The 21,141-nt window shown below is 44.4% G+C and overlaps 1 protein-coding gene across 2 annotated transcripts in view; it reads right to left on the bottom strand.

The window, feature by feature from the left end:
* Positions 1-537: 537 nt before the first annotated feature.
* Positions 538-21,141, bottom strand: part of LOC112249698 (tumor protein p63-regulated gene 1-like protein) — an 82,226-nt gene continuing 61,622 nt past the window's right edge. For both annotated transcript variants that reach the window (XM_042322626.1, XM_042322627.1), the window contains exons 5-6: positions 7,182-7,335; positions 538-1,209 (exon numbers count right to left, since the gene is read on the bottom strand). In XM_042322626.1, coding sequence (XP_042178560.1) covers positions 1,015-1,209; positions 7,182-7,335 — 349 coding nt within the window. In that variant the 3' untranslated portion in view covers positions 538-1,014. The remainder of the gene's footprint in view (positions 1,210-7,181; positions 7,336-21,141) is intronic.

Here is a 21,141-nt window from a genome sequence, read left to right as displayed (position 1 = left end):
AATGAACGTGAAGCTATAAACGACTAGTGCTGACATGCAACTACACATAGACAATAACCCACAAAACCAAAATGGAAAATGGTAAGCCGAAATAGGATCCCCAATCAGAGACAACGATAAACAGCTTCAACGGGTGCTGAGCGTTTGTAAATTCATCAGTTATTCTGCGCTCTGGCACACTCAGACGGGAGTGCTCTGAAATCGGACAGCCAGACTGAATTTACGAACACACCCGAAATGTTTGCATCGTGGAGTCTTTTGTTAAAGACATGTAGCTAGCTAAACAATGCACCATAATCACCACTCATGACGTTACTTTACAATGACGGCCTACACCAACCAAACCCAGACGACACTGGGACTCCCAATCACGGCAGGTTGTGATACAGGAATTGAACCAGGGTATGTAGTTACGCCTCTAGCACCGAGATGCAGTGCCTCAGACCGCTGGCGCCACTCGGGAGCCTGGTGAAATGTCTGTTTGTACATTAAGTGACTCAGTTAGAGGATTGTAAATCAGCGCTGTACAGTCGGATGGTAATGTGAAATCTTTATTGACTGTGACGGCAGGAACAATTTGGCATGGTAATTTGAGTATGAAATTACAGTAGACTATCCCTTAGTCCTGTAGGTAATCCTAATGATAGAGAACTACATACGTTTCAATTTTAGACAGACTTTAGTTGAACAAGCCAAGAAAACCAACCAACAAATCACCTCTAAAGCACATTTGAAATGAGAGTAAAAACACTTCCTTGTTGTGAACTATTAAATACAAATAGACAATACTACTTCAAATCTGTAAATCTGACAAAATAAATGTAAACAAAGTGTTCAGAAGCATATCAAGTACAAATGTATATTTAAAAATGTCTCACTAGAGCTTTTAAAACCTGATGTATACAATTTTTTTTACAATATTACTTCAAATCTGTAACTCGGCCACAACTGTAAAATAGGGTTAAGTAATGAAGTAGTATTGTACATTGAAAAGCACAAAGTCGAAATCCTAGATTAAAACCCAATGTTTCCCCGTGCCAGACTGTACCCCAGTTTGTTCTGGTTACCGATATAGGACATGAGACCCACGTAGGCCTCGATGAGCAGGGGCTGGTTCAGCACCAGGACCCCGTTGGCCTTGCCAGGGACGGGCATCTTTAGGTGGGCCTTCTGGGCTGACTCCATCAGCTGCTCACGGAAACTCTGGATCTGAGAAAGGGAGGTAGAGAGAGAGGAGGGAGAGGAAGAGAGGAGGGAGAGAGAGGAGGGAGAGAGAGGAAGAGAGGAGGGAGAGAGAGGAAGAGAGGAGGGAGAGGAGAGAAGAGATGAAGGGAGAAGAGAGGAGAGAGATAGAGGGAGACAAAGGAAGAGGGAGGGAGATAGAGAAAGAGACAAAGGAAGAGAGGAGGGAGAGGGAAGAGGAAGAGAGGAGGGAGAGAGAGGAAGAGAGGAGGGAGAAAGAGGAGGGAGGGAGAGGAAGAGATGAAGGAGAGAGGGAAGAGAGGAGGAAGAAAGAGAGGGAGAGAGATTTATGAGGGAGAGAGAGGAAGAGAGGAGGGAGAAAGAGGAAGAGAGAGGAAGAGATGAGGGAGAGAGAGGAAGAGAGGAGGGAGAAAGAGGAGGGAGAGAGAGGAAGAGATGAGGGAGAGAGAGGAAGAGAGGAAGAGAGAGGGAGAGGGAGGAGATAGAGGAAGAGATAGAAGAAGAGAGAGGGAGAGAGGAGGGAGAGAGGAAGAGATGAGGGAGAGAGAAAGAGAGGAGGGAGAAAGAGAGGGAGGGAGAAGAGATGAGGGAGAGAGAGGAAGAGAGGAGGGAGAAAGAGGAAGAGGGAGGGAGAGATAGAGAAAGAGACAAAGGAAGAGAGGAGGGAGAAAGAGGAGGGAGAGAGAGGAAGAGATGAGGGAGAGAGAGGAAGAGAGGAGGGAGAAAGAGGAGGGAGGGAGAGATAGATGAAAGGAGACAAGAGGAAGAGAGGAGGGAGAAAGAGATGAGGGAGAAAGAGGAGAGAGGGAGAGAGAGAGGAAGAGGAAGAGGGAGGGAGATAGAGAGGAAGAAAGAGGAGGGAGAAAGAGGAAGAGAGGGAGAGAGGAGGGAGGGAGAAGAGAGGAGGGAGAAAGAGAGGGAGGAGAAAGAGGAAGAGAGGAGGGAGAAAGAGGAAGAGAGGAGGGAGGGAAGAGAGGAGGGAGAGAGAGAAGAGATGAGGGAGAGAGAGGAAGAGAGGAGGGAGAGAGAGGAAGAGGAAGAGAGGGGAGGGAGATAGAGGAAGAGACAAAGGAAGAGAGGAGGAGAAAGAGGAGGGAGAGAGAGGAAGGAGAAAGAGGGAAGAGAGGAGGGAGGAGAGGAAGAGAGGAGGGAGAAAGAGGAAGAGAGGAGGGAGAAAGGGAAGAGAGGAGGGAGAAGAGGAAGAGAGGAGGGAGAAAGAGGAAGAGAGGAGGGAGAAAGAGGAAGAGAGGAGGGAGAAAGAGGAAGAGATGAGGGAGAGGAGGAAGAGGAGGGAGAGAGGAAGAGAGGAGGGAGAAAGAGGAAGAGAGAGGGAGAGAGAGAAGAGAGGAGGGAGAAAGAGGAAGAGAGGAGGGAGAAAGAGGAAGAGAGGAGGGAGAGAGAGGAAGAGAGGAGGAAGAGAAGAGAGGAGGAGAGGAGGGAGAAAGAGGAAGAGATGAGAAAGAGAGAAAGAGGAAGAGAGGAGGGAGAAAGAGGAAGAGAGGGAGGGAGAAAGAGGAAGAGAGGAGGGAGAAAGAGGAGGGGAGGAGAGAGAGGAAGAGAGGAGGGAGAAAGAGGAAGAGGGAGGGAGAAAGAGGAAGAGGGAGAGAAAGAGGAGAGGAAGAGAGAACATAGAGGAGGGAGAAAGAAAGAGGGGAGAGAGAGAGGGAGAAAGAGGAAGAGAGGAGGGAAGAGAGAGGAAGAGGAGGAGAGAGGAGGGAAGAGAGGAGGAGAGATGAGGGAGAGAGAGGAAGAGAGGAGGGAGAAAGAGGAAGAGAGGAGGGAGATAGAGAAGAGAGGGAGAAGAGAGGAAGGAAGAGAGAGAGGAAGAGAGGAGGGAGAAGAGGAGGGAAGAGAGAAGAGAGGAGGGAGAGAGAGGAGGAAGAGGAAAGAGAGAGGGAGATAGAGGGGAGAGAAGAAGAGGAAGAGAGGAGGGAGAAAGAGGAGATGAGAGAGAGAGGAAGAGAGGAGGGAGAGAGAGGAAGAGATGAGGGAGAGAGAGGAAGAGAGGAGAAAGAGGAAGAGAGGAGGGAGAGATAGAGGAAGAGAGGAGGGAAGAGAGGAGGGAGAGAGGAGGGAGAGAGAAGAGATGAGGAGAGAGAGGAAGAGAGGAGGGAGAAAGAGGAAGAGAGGAGGGAGAGAGAGGAAGAGAGGAGAGAGGAGGGAAGAGAGGAGGGAGAGAGAGGAAGAGAGGAGGGAGAAAGAGGAAGAGAGGAGGGAGAGAGAGGAAGAGAGGAGGGAGAAAGAGGAAGAGAGGAGGAGGAGAGGAAGAGAGGAGGGAGAAAGAGGAAGAGGAAGAGAGAGGAGGGAGGAAGAGATGAGGGAAGAGAGGAGGGGAGGGAGAAAGAAAGAGAGGAGGGAGAGAGAGGAAGAGAGGAGGGAGAAAGAGGAAGAGAGGAGGAGAGAGAGGAAGAGAGGAGGGAGAAAGAGGAAGAGAGGAGGAGGAGAGAAGAGAGGGGAGAAAGAGGGAAGAGGAAGAGAGGAGGAGAGGAAGAGAGGAGGGAGAAAGAGGAAGAGAGGAGGGAGAAAGAGGAAGAGAGGAGGGAGAAAGAGGAAGAGATGAGGGAGAAGAGGAAGAGGGAGGGAGAAAGAGGAAGAGATGAGGGAGAAAGAGGAAGAGAGGAGGGAGAAAGAGGAAGAGATGAGGGAGAAAGAGGAAGAAGGAGGAAAGAGGAAGAGAGGAGGGGAGAAAGAGGAAGAGATGAGGGAGAGAGAGGAAGAGAGAGGGAGAAAGAGGAAGAGAGGAGGGAGAGAGAGGAAGAGAGGAGGGAGAAAGAGGAAGAGAGGAGGGAGAGAGAGGAAGAGAGGAGGGAGAAAGAGGAAGAGGAAGAGAGGAGGGAGAAAGAGGAAGAGATGAGGGAGAAAGAGGAAGAGAGGAGGGAGAAAGAGGAAGAGAGGAGGGAGAAAGAGGAAGAGATGAGGGAGAGAGAGGAAGAGAGGAGGGAGAAAGAGGAAGAGATGAGGGAGAAAGAGGAAGAGAGGAGGGAGAAAGAGGAAGAGATGAGGAGAAAGAGGAAGAGAGGGGAGAAAGAGGAAGAGAGGAGGGAGAAAGAGGAAGAGAGGAGGGAGAGAGAGAGGAAGAGAGGAGGGAGAAAGAGGAAGAGGGAAGAGAGGAGAGAGAGAGGAGGGAGAAAGAGGAAGAGAGGAGGGAGAAAGAGGAAGAGAGGAGGGAAAAGAGGAAGAGAGGAGGGAGAAAGAGGAAGAGAGGAGGGAGAAAGAGGGAGAGAGGAGGGAGAAAGAGGAGGAGAAAGAGGAAGAGGAAGAGGAAGAGAGGAGGAGAAAAGAAGAGAGGAGGGAGAAAGAGGAAGAGAGGAGGGAGAAAGAGGAAGAGGAAGAGAGGAGAGAGAGAGGAGGGAGAAAGAGGAAGAGAGGAGGAGAAAGAGGAAGAGAGGAGGGAGAAAGAGGAAGAGGAAGAGGAAGGGAGGGAGAGATAGAGGAAGAGACAAAGGAAGAGAGGAGGGAGAAAGAGGAAGAGAGGAGGGAGAAAGAGGAAGAGAGGAGGAGAATAGAGGAAGAGGAAGAGAGGAGGAGAGATAGAGGAAGAGAAGAGAGGAGGGAGAGATAGAGGGAGAAGAGAGGAGGGAGAGATAGAGGAAGAGACAAAGGAAGAGAGGAGGGAGAAAGAGGAAGAGAGGAGGGAGAAAGAGGAAGAGAGAGGGAGAAAGATAGGAAGAGGAAGAGGAAGAGAGGAGGGAGAGATAGAGGAAGAGACAAAGGAAGAGAGGAGGGAGAAAGAGGAGGGAGAGAGAGGAAGAGATGAGGGAGAGAGAGGAAGAGAGGAGGGAGAAAGAGGAAGAGAGGAGGGAGAGAGAGGAAGAGAGGAGGGAGAAAGAGGAAGAGAGGAGGGAGAGAGAGGAAGAGAGGAGGAGAAAGAGGAAGAGGAAGAGAGGAGGGAGAAAGAGGGAGAGATGAGGGAGAAAGAGGAAGAGAGGAGAGAAAGAGGAAGAGAGGAGGGAGAAAGAGGAAGAGATGAGGGAGAGAGAGGAAGAGAGGAGGGAGAAAGAGGAAGAGATGAGGGAGAAGAGGAAGAGAGGAGGGAGAAAGAGGAAGAGAGGAGGGAAGAGAGGAAGAGAGGAGGGAGAAAGAGGAAGAGAGGAGGGAGAAAGAGGAGAGGAGGGAGAGAGGAAGAGGAAGAGAGGAAGAGAGGAGGGAGAAAGAGGAAGAGAGGAGGGAGAAAGAGGAAGAGGAGGGAGAAAGAGGAAGAGAGGAGGGAGAAAGAGGAAGAGAGGAGGGAGAAAGAGGAAGAGGAAGAGGAAGAGAGGAGGATGAGAAAGAGGAAGAGAGGAGGGAGAAAGAGGAAGAGAGGAGGAGAAAGAGGAAGATGAAGAGAGGAGAGAGAGAGGAGGGAGAAAGAGAAGGAGGGAGAAAGAGGAAGAGAGGAGGGAGAAAGAGGAAGAGGAAGAGAGGAGGAGAAAGAGGAGGGAGGGAGAGATAGAGAAAGAGACAAAGGAAGAGAGGAGGAAGAGAGGAAGAGGAAGAGAGGAGAGAGAGAGGAAGAGAGGAAGAGGAGGGAGAGAGAGGAAGAGGAGGGGGAGAGAGGGAGAGAGGAGGGGATAGAGAGGAAGAGAGGAGGGAGGAGAGGAAGAGAGGAAGAGAGAGAGGGAGAGGAGGGAGAGAGAGAGGAAGAGAGAGGGAGAGAGAGGGAGAGAGAGGGAGAGAGGGAGGGAGAGGGAAGAGAGGAGGGAGAGAGAGGAAGAGAGGAGGGAGAGAGAGGAAGAGAGAGAGGAGGGAGAGAGAGGAGGAGAGAGAGGGAGAGGGAGAGAGGAGGGAGAGAGGGGAAGAGAGAGGGAGAGAGAGGAAGGAGAGAGACAGAGGAAGAGAGGAGGAGAGAGGAGGGAGAGAGAGGGGAGGAAGGAGAGAGAGGAAGAGAGGAGAGAGAGAGAGGAAGAGAGGAGGAGAGAGAGAGGGAGAGAGAGAGGAAGAGAGGAGGGAGAGAGAGGAAGAGGAGGGAGAGTGAGGAAGAGAGAGGAAGAGAGGAGGGAGAGGGAGGAAGAGAGGAGGGAGAGAGGGGAAGAGAGAGATGAGGGAGAGAGAGAGGGAGAGGGAAGGGAGAGAGAGGGGAAGAGAGAGGGAGAGAGGAGAGGAAGAGGAAACAAAAGATGGTAGGGTGGTAGTTAGGTAGGATGGTAGGATGTAAGATGGTAGGGTGGTAGGATGTAAGATGGTAGGATGTAAGATGGTAGGGTGGTAGAATGTAAGATGGTAGGGTGGTAGGATGTAAGATGGTAGGGTGGTAGAATGTAAGATGGTATGGTGGTAGGGAGGTAGGATGGTAGGATGTAAGATGGTAGGGTGGTAGGATGTAAGATGGTAGGGTGGTAGGATGTAAGATGGTATGGTGGTAGGGAGGTAGGATGGTAGGATGTAAGATGGTAGGGTGGTAGGATGTAAGATGGTAGGGTGGTAGGATGTAAGATGGTATGGTGGTAGGGAGGTAGGATGGTAGGATGTAAGATGGTAGGGTGGTAGGATGTTAGATGGCATGGTGGTAGGATGTAAGATGGTAGGATGTAAGATGGTAGGGTGGTAGGATGTAAGATGGTAGGGTGGTAGGGAGGTAGGATGGTAGGATGTAAGATGGTAGGGTGGTAGGATGTAAGATGGTATGGTGGTAGGGAGGTAGGATGATAGGGTGGTAGGATGTAAGATGGTAGGGTGGTAGGATGTAAGATGGTAGGGTGGTAGGGGAGGTAGGATTGTAGTGTGGTAGGATGTAAGATGGTAGTGTGGTATGATGTAAGATGATATGGTGGTAGGATGGTAGGGTGGTAGGAAGTAAGATGGTAGGGTAGCAGTATTGTATGGAGGTAGGGAGGTAGGATGGCAGGGTGGTAGGATGTAAGATGGTAGGATGTAAGATGGTAGGGTGGTAGGATGTAAAATGGTATGGTGGTAGGATGTAAGATGGTAGGGTGTAAGATGGTAGGGTGGTAGGATGTAAGATGGTAGGGTGGTAGGATGGTACACATCACAAAACTCACCTCACAGAGAGCAGTGAACCTGTGGTCTATGTTCCTGACAGGGTGATAGGTAAAGGTGCTGAATGGGTAGTCTGTAGCGAACGGGTTCCACCGAGACGAGAACGAGGGTTCCCTTCGCCGGTCCCAGAACACACGCACACCCTCCCCTTCTCTCCTGAAAACACACAGAGGAACAGAATGACAGTCACACCCTCCCCTGAAAACACACAGAGGAACAGAATGACAGTCACACCCTCTCCTTCTCTCCTGAAAACACACAGAGGAACAGAATGAGAGTCACACCCTCCCCTGAAAACACACAGAGGAACAGAATGACATTCACACCCTCCCCACACAGAGGAACAGAATTCTCTCCTGAAAACACACAGAGGAACAGAATGACAGTCACACCCTCCCCTGAAAACACACAGAGAAACAGAATTACAGTCACACCCTCCCCTGAAAACACACAGAGAAACAGAATGACAGTCACACCCTCCCTAAAAACACACAGAGAAACAGAATGACAGTCACACCCTCCCCTGAAAACACACAGAGGAACAGAATGAGTCACACCCTCTCCTGAAAACACACAGAGGAACAGAATGACAGTCACACCCTCTCCTGAAAACACACAGAGGAACAGAATGACAGTCACACCCTCTCCTGAAAACACACAGAGAAACAGAATGACAGTCACACCCTCTCCTGAAAACACACAGAGGAACAGAATGAGAGTCACACCCTCTCCTGAAAACACACAGAGGAACAGAATGACAGTCACACCCTCTCCTGAAAACACACAGAGAAACAGAATGAGAGTCACACCCTCTCCTGAAAACACACAGAGAAACAGAATGAGAGTCACACCCTCTCCTGAAAACACACAGAGAAACAGAATGAGAGTCACACCCTCTCCTGAAAACACACAGAGGAACAGAATGAGAGTCACACCCTCTCCTGAAAACACACAGAGAAACAGAATGACAGTCACACCCTCCCCTGAAAACACACAGAGGAACAGAATGAGAGTCACACCCTCCCCTGAAAACACACAGAGGAACAGAATGACAGTCACACCCTCTCCTTCTCTCCTGAAAACTGAGCCTTGAAGGAACAACAGAACCATTCAACACAAATAATCAACTAACAGTAAACTGCCGATGGAACCTGTATGTATGTAACCTGTATGTATGTAACCTGTATGTATGTAACCTGTATGTATGTAACCTGTATGTAACCTGTATGTATGTAACCTGTATGTAACCTGTATGTATGTAACCTGTATGTATGTAACCTGTATGTATGTAACCTGTATGTAACCTGTATGTATGTAACCTGTATGTATGTAACCTGTATGTATGTAACCTGTATGTAACCTGTATGTATGTAACCTGTATGTATGTAACCTGTATGTATGTAACCTGTATGTATGTAACCTGTATGTATGTAACCTGTATGTATGTAACCTGTATGTATGTAACCTGTATGTATGTAACCTGTATGTATGTAACCTGTATGTATGTAACCTGTATGTATGTAACCTGTATGTATGTAACCTGTATGTATGTAACCTGTATGTATGTAACCTGTATGTATGTAACCTGTATGTATGTAACCTGTATGTATGTAACCTGTATGTATGTAACCTGTATGTATGTAACCTGTATGTATGTAACCTGTATGTATGTAACCTGTATGTATGTAACCTGTAACCTGTATGTAACCTGTATGTATGTAACCTGTATGTATGTAACCTGTATGTATGTAACCTGTATGTATGTAACCTGTATGTATGTAACCTGTATGTATGTAACCTGTATGTATGTAACCTGTATGTATGTAACCTGTATGTATGTAACCTGTATGTATGTAACCTGTATGTATGTAACCTGTATGTATGTAACCTGTATGTAACCTGTATGTAACCTGTATGTATGTAACCTGTATATGTAACCTGTATGTATGTAACCTGTATGTATGTAACCTGTATGTATGTAACCTGTATGTATGTAACCTGTATGTATGTAACCTGTAACCTGTATGTAACCTGTATGTATGTAACCTGTATGTATGTAACCTGTATGTATGTAACCTGTATGTATGTAACCTGTATGTATGTAACCTGTATGTATGTAACCTGTATGTATGTAACCTGTATGTATGTAACCTGTATGTATGTAACCTGTATGTATGTAACCTGTATGTATGTAACCTGTATGTAACCTGTATGTATGTAACCTGTATGTATGTAACCTGTATGTATGTAACCTGTATGTATGTAACCTGTATGTATGTAACCTGTATGTATGTAACCTGTATGTATGTAACCTGTATGTAACCTGTATGTATGTAACCTGTATGTATGTAACCTGTATGTATGTAACCTGTATGTATGTAACCTGTATGTAACCTGTATGTAACCTGTATGTATGTAACCTGTATGTATGTAACCTGTATGTATGTAACCTGTATGTATGTAACCTGTATGTAACCTGTATGTATGTAACCTGTATGTATGTAACCTGTATGTATGTAACCTGTATGTATGTAACATGTATGTATGTAACCTGTATGTAACCTGTATGTAACCTGTATGTATGTAACCTGTATGTATGTAACCTGTATGTATGTAACCTGTATGTATGTAACCTGTATGTATGTAACCTGTATGTATGTAACCTGTATGTATGTAACCTGTATGTATGTAACCTGTATGTATGTAACCTGTATGTAACCTGTATGTATGTAACCTGTATGTATGTAACCTGTATGTATGTAACTGTATATGTAACCTGTATGTATGTAACCTGTATGTATGTAACCTGTATGTATGTAACCTGTGTATGTAACCTGTATGTATGTAACCTGTATGTATGTAACCTGTATGTATGTAACCTGTATGTATGTAACCTGTATGTATGTAACCTGTATGTATGTAACCTGTATGTATGTAACCTGTATGTATGTAACCTGTATGTATGTATGTAACTGTATGTATGTAACCTGTATGTATGTAACCTGTATGTATGTAACCTGTATGTATGTATGTATGTAACCTGTATGTATGTAACCTGTATGTATGTAACCTGTATGTATGTAACCTGTATGTATGTAACCTGTATGTATGTAACCTGTATGTATGTAACCTGTATGTATGTAACCTGTATGTATGTAACCTGTATGTATGTAACCTGTATGTATGTAACCTGTATGTATGTAACCTGTAACCTGTAACCTGTATGTAACCTGTATGTATGTAACCTGTATGTATGTAACCTGTATGTATGTAACCTGTATGTATGTAACCTGTATGTATGTAACCTGTATGTATGTAACCTGTATGTAACCTGTATGTATGTAACCTGTATGTATGTAACATGTATGTATGTAACATGTATGTATGTAACCTGTATGTATGTAACCTGTATGTATGTAACCTGTATGTAACCTGTATGTATGTAACCTGTATGTATGTAACCTGTATGTATGTAACCTGTATGTATGTAACCTGTATGTATGTAACCTGTATGTAACCTGTATGTATGTAACCTGTATGTATGTAACCTGTATGTATGTAACCTGTATGTATGTAACCTGTATGTATGTAACCTGTATGTATGTAACCTGTATGTATGTAACTGTATGTATGTAACCTGTATGTATGTAACCTGTATGTATGTAACCTGTATGTATGTACCTGTATGTATGTAACCTGTATGTATGTAACCTGTATGTATGTAACCTGTATGTATGTAACCTGTATGTATGTAACCTGTATGTATGTAACCTGTATGTATGTAACCTGTATGTATGTAACCTGTATGTATGTAACATGTATGTAACCTGTATGTATGTAACCTGTATGTAAACCTGTATGTATGTAACCTGTATGTATGTAACCTGTATGTATGTAACCTGTATGTATGTAACCTGTATGTATGTAACCTGTATGTAACCTGTATGTATGTAACCTGTATGTATGTAACCTGTATGTATGTAACCTGTATGTATGTAACCTGTATGTATGTAACCTGTATGTAACCTGTATGTATGTAACCTGTATGTAACCTGTATGTATGTAACCTGTATGTATGTAACCTGTATGTATGTAACCTGTATGTATGTAACCTGTATGTATGTAACCTGTATGTATGTAACCTGTATGTAACCTGTATGTATGTAACCTGTATGTAACCTGTATGTATGTAACCTGTATGTATGTAACCTGTATGCATGTAACCTGTATGTAACCTGTATGTAACCTGTATGTAACCTGTATGTATGTAACCTGTATGTAACCTGTATGTATGTAACCTGTATGTAACCTGTATGTATGTAAACCTGTATGTAACCGGTATGTATGTAACCTGTATGTAACCTGTATGTATGTAACCTGTATGTAACCTGTATGTATGTAACCTGTAACCGGTGTATGTAACCTGTATGTAACCGGTATGTATGTAACCTGTATGTAACCTGTATGTAACCTGTATGTATGTAATGTAACCTGTATGTAACCTGTAACCTGTATGTAAACCTGTATGTAACCTGTAACCTGTATGTATGTAACCTGTATGTATGTATGTAACCTCTATGTATGTAACATGTATGTATGTAACCTGTATGTAACCTGTATGTATGTAACCTGTATGTAACCTGTATGTATGTAACCTGTATGTATGTAACATGTATGTATGTAACCTGTATGTAACCTGTATGTAACCTGTATGTATGCAACCTGTATGTATGTAACCTGTATGTATGTAACCTGTATGTATGTAACCTGTATGTATGTAACCTGTATGTATGTAACCTGTATGTAACCTGTATGTATGTAACCTGTATGTAACCTGTATGTAACCTGTATGTAACCTGTATGTATGTAACCTGTATGTAACCTGTATGTATGTAACCTGTATGTAACCTGTATGTAACCTGTATGTATGTAACCTGTATGTAACCTGTATGTAACCTGTATGTATGTAACCTGTATGTATGTAACCTGTATGTATGTAACCTGTATGTATGTAACCTGTATGTATGTAACCTGTATGTATGTAACCTGTATGTAACCTGTATGTATGTAACCTGTATGTATGTAACCTGTATGTATGTAACCTGTATGTATGTAACCTGTATGTATGTAACATGTATGTAACCTGTATGTAACCTGTATGTAACCTGTATGTATGTAACCTGTATGTAACCGGTATGTATGTAACCTGTATGTAACCTGTATGTAACCTGTATGTATGTAACCTGTATGTAACCTGTATGTATGTAACCTGTATGTATGTAACCTGTATGTATGTAACATGTATGTATGTAACATGTATGTAACCTGTATGTAACCTGTATGTATGTAACCTGTATGTATGTAACCTGTATGTAACCTGTATGTATGTAACCTGTATGTATGTAACCTGTATTTATGTAACCTATATGTAACATGTATGTAACCTGTATGTATGTAACCTGTATGTATGTAACCTGTATGTATGTAACCTGTATGTAACCTGTATGTATGTAACCTGTATGTATGTAACCTGTATGTATGTAACCTGTATGTAACCTGTATGTAACCTGTATGTATGTAACCTGTATGTATGTAACATGTATGTATGTAACCTGTATGTAACCTGTATGTATGTAACCTGTATGTATGTAACCTGTATGTAACCTGTATGTATGTAACCTGTATGTAACCTGTATGTATGTAACCTGTATGTAACCTGTATGTATGTAACCTGTATGTATGTAACCTGTATGTAACCTGTATGTATGTAACCTGTATGTATGTAACCTGTATGTATGTAACCTGTATGTATGTAACCTGTATGTATGTAACCTGTATGTATGTAACCTGTATGTAACCTGTATGTATGTAACCTGTATGTATGTAACCTGTATGTATGTAACCTGTATGTATGTAACCTGTATGTATGTAACCTGTATGTAACCTGTATGTATGTAACCTGTATGTATGTAACATGTATGTATGTAACATGTATGTATGTAACCTGTATGTATGTAACCTGTATGTATGTAACCTGTATGTAACCTGTATGTATGTAACCTGTATGTATGTAACCTGTATGTATGTAACCTGTATGTATGTAACCTGTATGTATGTGACCTGTATGTATGTGACCTGTATGTATGTAACCTGTATGTAACCTGTATGTATGTAACCTGTAAGTATGTAACATGTATGTATGTAACCTGTATGTATGTAACCTGTATGTATGTAACCTGTATGTATGTAACATGTATGTATGTGACCTGTATGTATGTAACCTGTATGTAACCTGTATGTATGTAACCTGTATGTATGTAACCTGTATGTATGTAACCTGTATGTATGTAACATGTATGTATGTAACCTGTATGTATGTAACCTGTATGTATGTAACCTGTATGTATGTAACCTGTATGTAACCTGTATGTATGTAACCTGTATGTATGTGACCTGTATGTAACCTCGTCCTTCAATAATTCAATTCAAAATGTGATGTTTTTGTGGAACAGCAGCATTCTAAATACGTTTCCTTCTCTTCTCAGAAATACACAGGAAGCTGGGTCTCTTCATGTGTCATTTACTGAACAGAATTATCATGTTATCAATTTTCATCCATCCTTATCCCAGTCTGCTGTTCTCACATGCTTCAAGAGGGCCACCATTGTCCCTGTTCCCAAGAAAGCTAAGGTAACTGAGCTAAACGACTACCGCACCGTAGCACTCACTTCCGTCATCATGAAGTGCTTTGAGAGACTAGTCAAGGACCATATCACCTCCACCCTATCTGACACCCTAGACCCACTCCAATTTGCTTACCGCCCAAATAGGTCCACAGACGACGCAATCTCAACCACACTGCACACTGCCCTAACCCATCTGGACAAGAGGAATACCTATGTGAGAATGCTGTTCATCGACTACAGCTCAGCATTTAACACCATAGTACCCTTCGAACTCGTCATCAAGCTGGAGACCCTGGGTCTCGACCCCGCCCCGCCCTGTGCAACTGGGTACTGGACTTCCTGACGGGCCGCCCCCAGGTGATTAGGGTAGGTAACAACATCTCCACCCCGCTGATCCTCAACACTGGGGCCCCACAAGGGTGCGTTCTGAGCCCTCTCCTGTACTCCCTGTTCACCCATGACTGCATGGCCACGCACGCCTCCAACTCAATCATCAAGTTTGCGGACGACACAACAGTGGTAGGCTTGATTACCAACAACGACGAGACGGCCTACAGGGAGGAGGTGAGGGCCCTCAGAGTGTGGTGTCAGGAAAATAACCTCACACTCAACGTCAACAAAACAAAGGAGATGATTGTGGACTTCAGGAAACAGCAGAGGGAACACCCCCCTATCGACATCGATGGAACAGTAGTGGAGAGGGTAGCAAGTTTTAAGTTCCTCGGCATACACATCACAGACAAACTGAATTGGTCCACCCACACAGACAGCGTGGTGACGAAGGCGCAGCAGCGCCTCTTCAACCTCAGGAGGCTGAAGAAATTCGGCTTGTCACCAAAAGCACTCACAAACTTCTACAGATGCACAATCGAGAGCATCCTGTCGGGCTGTATCACCACCTGGTACGGCAACTGCTCCGCCCACAACCGTAAGGCTCTCCAGAGGGTAGTGAGGTCTGCACAACGCATCACCGGGGCAAACTACCTGCCCTCCAGGACACCTACACCACCCGATGTCACAGGAAGGCCATAAAGATCATCAAGGACAACAACCACCCGAGCCACTGCCTGTTCACCCCACAATCATCCAGAAGGCGAGGTCAGTACAGGTGCATCAAAGCAGGGACCGAGAGACTGAAAAACAGCTTCTATCTCAAGGCCATCAGACTGTTAAACAGCCACCACTAACATTGAGTGGCTGCTGCCAACACACTGACTCAACTCCAGCCACTTTAATAATGGGAATTGATGGAAATTGATGTAAAATATATCACTAGCTACTTTAAACAATGCTACTTAATATAATGTTTACATACCATACATTACTCATCTCATATGTATACGTATATACTGTACTCTATATCATCTACTGCATCTTTATGTAATACATGTATCACAAGCGACTTTAAACTGTGCCACTTTGTTTACATACCCTACATTACTCATCTCATATGTATATACTGTACTCGATACCATCTACTGCATCTTGTCTATGCCGTTCTGTACCATCACTCATTCATATATCTTTATGTACATATTCTTGATCCCCTTACACTTGTGTGTATAAGACAGTAGTTTTGGAATTGTTAGTTAGATTACTCGTTGGTTATTACTGCATTGTCGGAACTAGAAGCACAAGCATTTCACTACACTTGCATTAACATCTGCTAACCATGTGTATGTGACAAATAAAATTGATTTGATTTGATGTTGAAACATCCATACGGGACAGTCTTCCTGCCTGGCCTGTATGGATGTGATAGACTAGGATACTATCTGAATGGACAGTCTTCCTGCCTGGCCTGTATGGATGTGATAGACTAGGATACTATCTGAATGGACAGTCTTCCTGACTGTATGGATGTGATAGACTAGGATACTATCTGAAGGGACAGTCTTCCTGCCTGTATGGATGTGATAGACTAGGATACTATCTGCCTGGACAGTCGTCCTGCCTGTATGGATGTGATAGACTAGGATACTATCTGAATGGACCATCTTCCTGCCTTGCCTGTATGGATGTGAAAGTCTAGGATACCAAGGTAATATTTCCACCTAACTTCTGTTGTTCCACTTTGACTAACACACTATTTATATAATATACACTATACACTGAGTATACCAAACATTAAGAACACATTCCTATTATTGAGTTGCACCCCCGTTTGCCCTCAGAACAGCCTCAATTCGTCAGGACATCGACTCTATAAGGAAATTTTGATTCCAGTGCTTCCCACAGTTGTGTTAAGACGGCTGGATGTCTTTTGGGTGGTGGACTATTCTTGATACACAAGGTTTAAAAATTATTTCTTTGACCTGTCTCCTCCCCTTCATCTGATTGCAGAGACGTATGTGGCAGGGACTCCAGACAATCACGGATTAAAAACCAGCAACGTCGAGGACACCGACGTCTTGCTCCCGGACAAGGTGAACACTTTCTTCGCCTGCTTTGAGGATAACACGGTGCAGCTGGCACGGACCGCTCCCGGGGATTGTTCTCGTTCTCCATGGCCGACGTGAGTAAAACATTTAAGAGAGTTAATCCTGGCAAGGCTGCCGGCCCAGACGCCATCTCTAGCCACGTCCTCAGAGCATGGCAGACCAGCTTGCTGGAGTGTTTACAGACATATTCAATCTCTGTCTATCCCAGTCTGCTGTCCCCACTTGCTACAAGATGTCCACCATTGTTCCTGTTTCCCAAGAAAACAAAGGTAACTGAACTAAATGACTATCGCCCCATAGCACACACTTCTGTCATCATGAAGTGTTTTGAGAGGCTAGTCAAGGATCATATCTCCTCCACCTTACCTGCCACATTAGACAGACTGCAATTCGCGGGCACTAATGTTGCGCGATTAAGACTGGCTCGCATGCGGCATTCCAATTCAATCCAAAGGTGTTCGATGGGGTTGAGGTCAGGGTTCTGAACAGGCCAGTCAAGATCTTCCACACAGATCTTGACAAACCATTTCTGTATGGACCTCGCTTTGTGCACGAGGGCATTGTCATGCTGACAGGGGCCTTCCCCAAACTGTTGCCACAAAGTTGGAAGTATAGAATCGTCTATGTCATTGTTTGCTGTAGCGTTAAGATTTCCCTTCACTGGAACTAAGGGGCCCAAACCATGAAAACAGCCCCAGACCATTATTCCTCCTCCACCAAACTTTACAGTTGGCACGGCACTATGCTTTGGGGCAGGTAGTGTTCTCCTGGCTTCCGCCAAATCGGACTGCCAGATGGTGAAGCGTGATTCATCACTCCAGAGAACGCGTTTCCACTGCTCCAGAGTCCAATGGCGGCGAGCTTACCACCACTCCAGCCCGACAAACAGTTATTGTGCTGACGTTGCTTCCAGAGGCAGTTTGGAACTCTGTAGTGTTCCAAACTCGACAGACAATATTTACACGCTACACGCTTCAGCCACTTCGCGGCTGAGCCATAGTTGCTCCTAGACGTTTCCACTTCACAATAACAGCACTTACAGTTGACCGGAGCATTCTACTAGCAATGTTTGTCTATGGAGATTGCATGGCTGTGTGCTCGATGGTTGTGGCTAAAATAGCCGAAACCACTCATTTGAAGGGGTGTCCACATACTTTTGTATATATAGTGTAGTGGGTTTGTGGTATATGGCCAATATACCAGGGCTAAGGGCTGTATCCAGGTACTCTGTGTTGCGTCGTGCCTAAGAACATGTATTCAATCATGGCCACTCTTACTGTCAGTTGTGGCTGCGTTACGTGATGTACTGTTGTCTCTGCGTTACGTGATGTACTGTTGTCTCTACCTTCTTGCCCTTTGTGTGGTTGTCTGTGCCCAACAAGGTTTGTACCCTGTTTGGTGCTGCCTCCATGTTGTGTTGCTACCATGTTATTGTCATGTTGTGCTGCTGCCATGTTGTGTTGCTACCATGTTATTGTCATGTTGTGCTGCTGCCATGTTGTGTTGCTACCATGTTATTGTCATGTTGTGTGCTATCATGTTGTGTTGCTGTCATGTTGTGTTGCTACTATGTTGTTGTCATGTTGTGTTGCTGTCATGTTGTTGTCTGCTGCCATGTTGTTGTCATGTTGTGTTGCTGCCATGTTGTTGTCATGTTGTGTTGCTACCATGTTGTTGTCATGTTGTGTTGCTACCATGCTGTGTTGCCATGTGTTGCTCCCATGTTGTTGTCATGTTGTGTTGCTACCATGTTGTTGTCATGTTGTGTTGCTACCATGTTGTTGTCATGTTGTGTTGCTGCCATGTTGTTGTCATGTTGTGTTGCTACCATGTTGTTGTCATGTTGTGTTGCTACCATGTTGTTGTCATGTTGTGTTGCATGTTGTGTTGCTGCCATGTTGTTGTCATGTTGTGTTGCTGCCATGTTGTTGTCATGTTGTGTTGCTATGCTGTGTTGCCATGTATGTGCTGCCATGTTGTGTTGCTACCATGTTGTTGTCATGTTGTGTTGCTACCATGTTGTTGTCATGTTGTGTTGCTACCATGCTGTGTTGCCATGTTGTTTGCTACCATGTTGTTGTCATGTTGTGTTGCTGCCATGCTGTGTTGCCATGGGTTGCTACCATGTTGTTGTCATGTTGTGTTGCTGCCATGCTGTGTTGCCATGTGTTGCTACCATGTTGTTGTCATGTTGTGTTGCTACCATGCTGTGTTGCCATGTGTTGCTGCCATGTTGTTGTCATGTTGTGTTGCTACCATGTTGTTGTCATGTTGTGTTGTTGCTGTGTTGCCACCATGTTGTTGTCATGTTGTGTTGTCATGTTGTGTTGCCATGCTGTGTTGCCATGTGTTGCTACCATGTTGTTGTCATGTTGTGTTGCTGCCATGCTGTGTTGCCATGTGTTGCTACCATGTTGTTGTCATGTTGTGTTGCTGCCATGTTGTTGTCATGTTGTGTTGCTACCATGTTGTTGTCATGTTGTGTTGCTACCATGCTGTGTTGCCATGTGTTGCTACCATGTTGTTGTCATGTTGTGTTGCTGCCATGCTGTGTTGCCATGTGTTGCTACCATGTTGTTGTCATGTTGTGTTGCTGCCATGCTGTGTTGCCATGTGTTGCTGTTGTGTTGCCATGTTGTTGTCATGTTGTGTTGCTGCCATGCTGTGTTGCCATGTGTTGCTACCATGTTGTTGTCATGTTGTGTTGCTCATGTTGTGTTGTTGTGTTGCTGCCATGCTGTGTTGCCATGTGTTGCTACCATGTTGTTGTCATGTTGTGTTGCTGCCATGCTATGTTGTCATGTTGTGTTGCTACCATGTTGTTGTCATGTTGTGTTGCTGCCATGTTGTTGTCATGTTGTGTTGCTGCCATGCTGTGTTGTCATGTTGTGTTGCTGCCATGCTTGTTGTCATGTTGTGTTGCTACCATGTTGTTGTCATGTTGTGTTGCTGCCATGCTATGTTGTCATGTTGTGTTGCTACCATGTTGTTGTCATGTTGTGTTTCTACCATGCTATGTTGTCATGTTGTGTTGCTACCATGTTGTTGTCATGTTGTGTTGCTGCCATGTTGTTGTCATGTTGTGTTGCTGCCATGCTGTGTTGTCATGTTGTGTTGCTACCATGTTGTTGTCATGTTGTGTTGCTGCCATGTTGTTGTCATGTTGTGTTGCTGCCATGCTGTGTTGTCATGTTGTGTTGCTGCCATGTTGTTGTCATGTTGTGTTGCTGCCATGTTGTTGTCATGTTGTGTTGCTGCCATGCTATGTTGTCATGTTGTGTTGCTGCCATGCTGTGTTGTCATGTTGTGTTGCTGCCATGTTGTTGTCATGTTGTGTTGCTGCCATGTGTGTTGTCATGTTGTGTTGCTACCATGTTGTTGTCATGTTGTGTTGCTGCCATGTTGTTGTCATGTTGTGTTGCTGCCATGTGTGTTGTCATGTTGTGTTGCTGCCATGTTGTTGTCATGTTGTGTTGCTGCCATGTTGTTGTCATGTTGTTTTGCTGCCATGTTATGTTGTCATGTTGTGTTGCTACCATGTTGTTGTCATGTTGTGTTGATACCATGTTGTTGTCATGTTGTTGTTGCTGCCATGCTGTGTTGTCATGTTGTGTTGCTGCCATGCTGTTGTCATGTTGTCTATGTTGTTGCCATGTTGCTACCATGTTGTTGTCATGTTGTGTTGCTGCCATGCTATGTTGTCATGTTGTGTGCTACCATGTTGTTGTCATGTTGTGTTGCTGCCATGTTGTTGTCATGTTGTGTTGCTGCCATGCTGTGTTGTCATGTTGTGTTGCTACCATGTTGTTGTCATGTTGTGTTGCTGCCATGTTGTTGTCATGTTGTGTTGCTGCCATGCTGTGTTGTCATGTTGTTGCTGTTGCTGTCATGTTGTGTGTCATGTTGTGTTGCTGCATGTTGTGTTGCTGCCATGTTGTTGTCATGTTGTGTTGCTGCCATGTTGTTGTCATGTTGTGTTGCTGCCATGTTGTTGTCATGTTGTGTTGCTACCATGTTGTTGTCATGTTGTGTTGCTACCATGTTGTTGTCATGTTGTGTTGCTACCATGTTGTTGTCATGTTGTTTGCCATGTTGTTGCTGTTGTGTTGCCATGTTGTTGTCATGTTGTGTTGCTGCCATGTTGTTGTCATGTTGTGTTGCTGCCATGTTGTTGTCATGTTGTGTTGCTACCATGCTGTGTTGTCATGTTGTGTTGCTACCATGTTGTTGTCATGTTGTGTTGCTGCCATGCTGTGTTGCCATGTGTTGCTGTCATGTTGTGTTGCTGCCATGTTGTTGTCATGTTGTGTTGCTGCCATGTTGTTGCCATGCTGTGTTGCTACCATGTTGTTGTCATGTTGTGTTGCTACCATGTTGTTGTCATGTTGTGTTGCCATGTGTTGCTACTGCATGTTGTTGTCATGTTGTGTTGCTGCCATGCTGTGTTGTTGTCATGTTGTGTTGCTGCCATGTTGTTGTCATGTTGTGTTGCTGCCATGTTGTTGTCATGTTGTGTTGCTGCCATGTTGTTGTCATGTTGTGTTGCTGCCATGCTGTGTTTTCATGTGTTGCTACCATGTTGTTGTCATGTTGTGTTGTTGCCATGTTGTTGTCATGTTGTGTTGCTACCATGTTGTTGTCATGTTGTGTTGCTACCATGTTGTTGTCATGTTGTGTTGCTGCCATGTTGTTGTCATGTTGTGTTGCTGCCATGCTATGTTGTTGTCTTAGGTCTCTCTTTATGTATTGTTTTGGTGTTTCCCTCTTTTTTCTCTCTCTTTTTTTTGTTTATCACCGGTAACAGGCTGATTGGTCGGCTGTTTGAACCATTAAAG

The sequence above is a fragment of the Oncorhynchus tshawytscha genome, linkage group LG05 (assembly GCF_018296145.1).
Source record: "Oncorhynchus tshawytscha isolate Ot180627B linkage group LG05, Otsh_v2.0, whole genome shotgun sequence".
NCBI classification, from domain to species: domain Eukaryota; kingdom Metazoa; phylum Chordata; class Actinopteri; order Salmoniformes; family Salmonidae; genus Oncorhynchus; species Oncorhynchus tshawytscha.
Note: the sequence above shows the minus strand (reverse complement) of the source record. Positions and strands in the feature narration are given on the sequence as shown.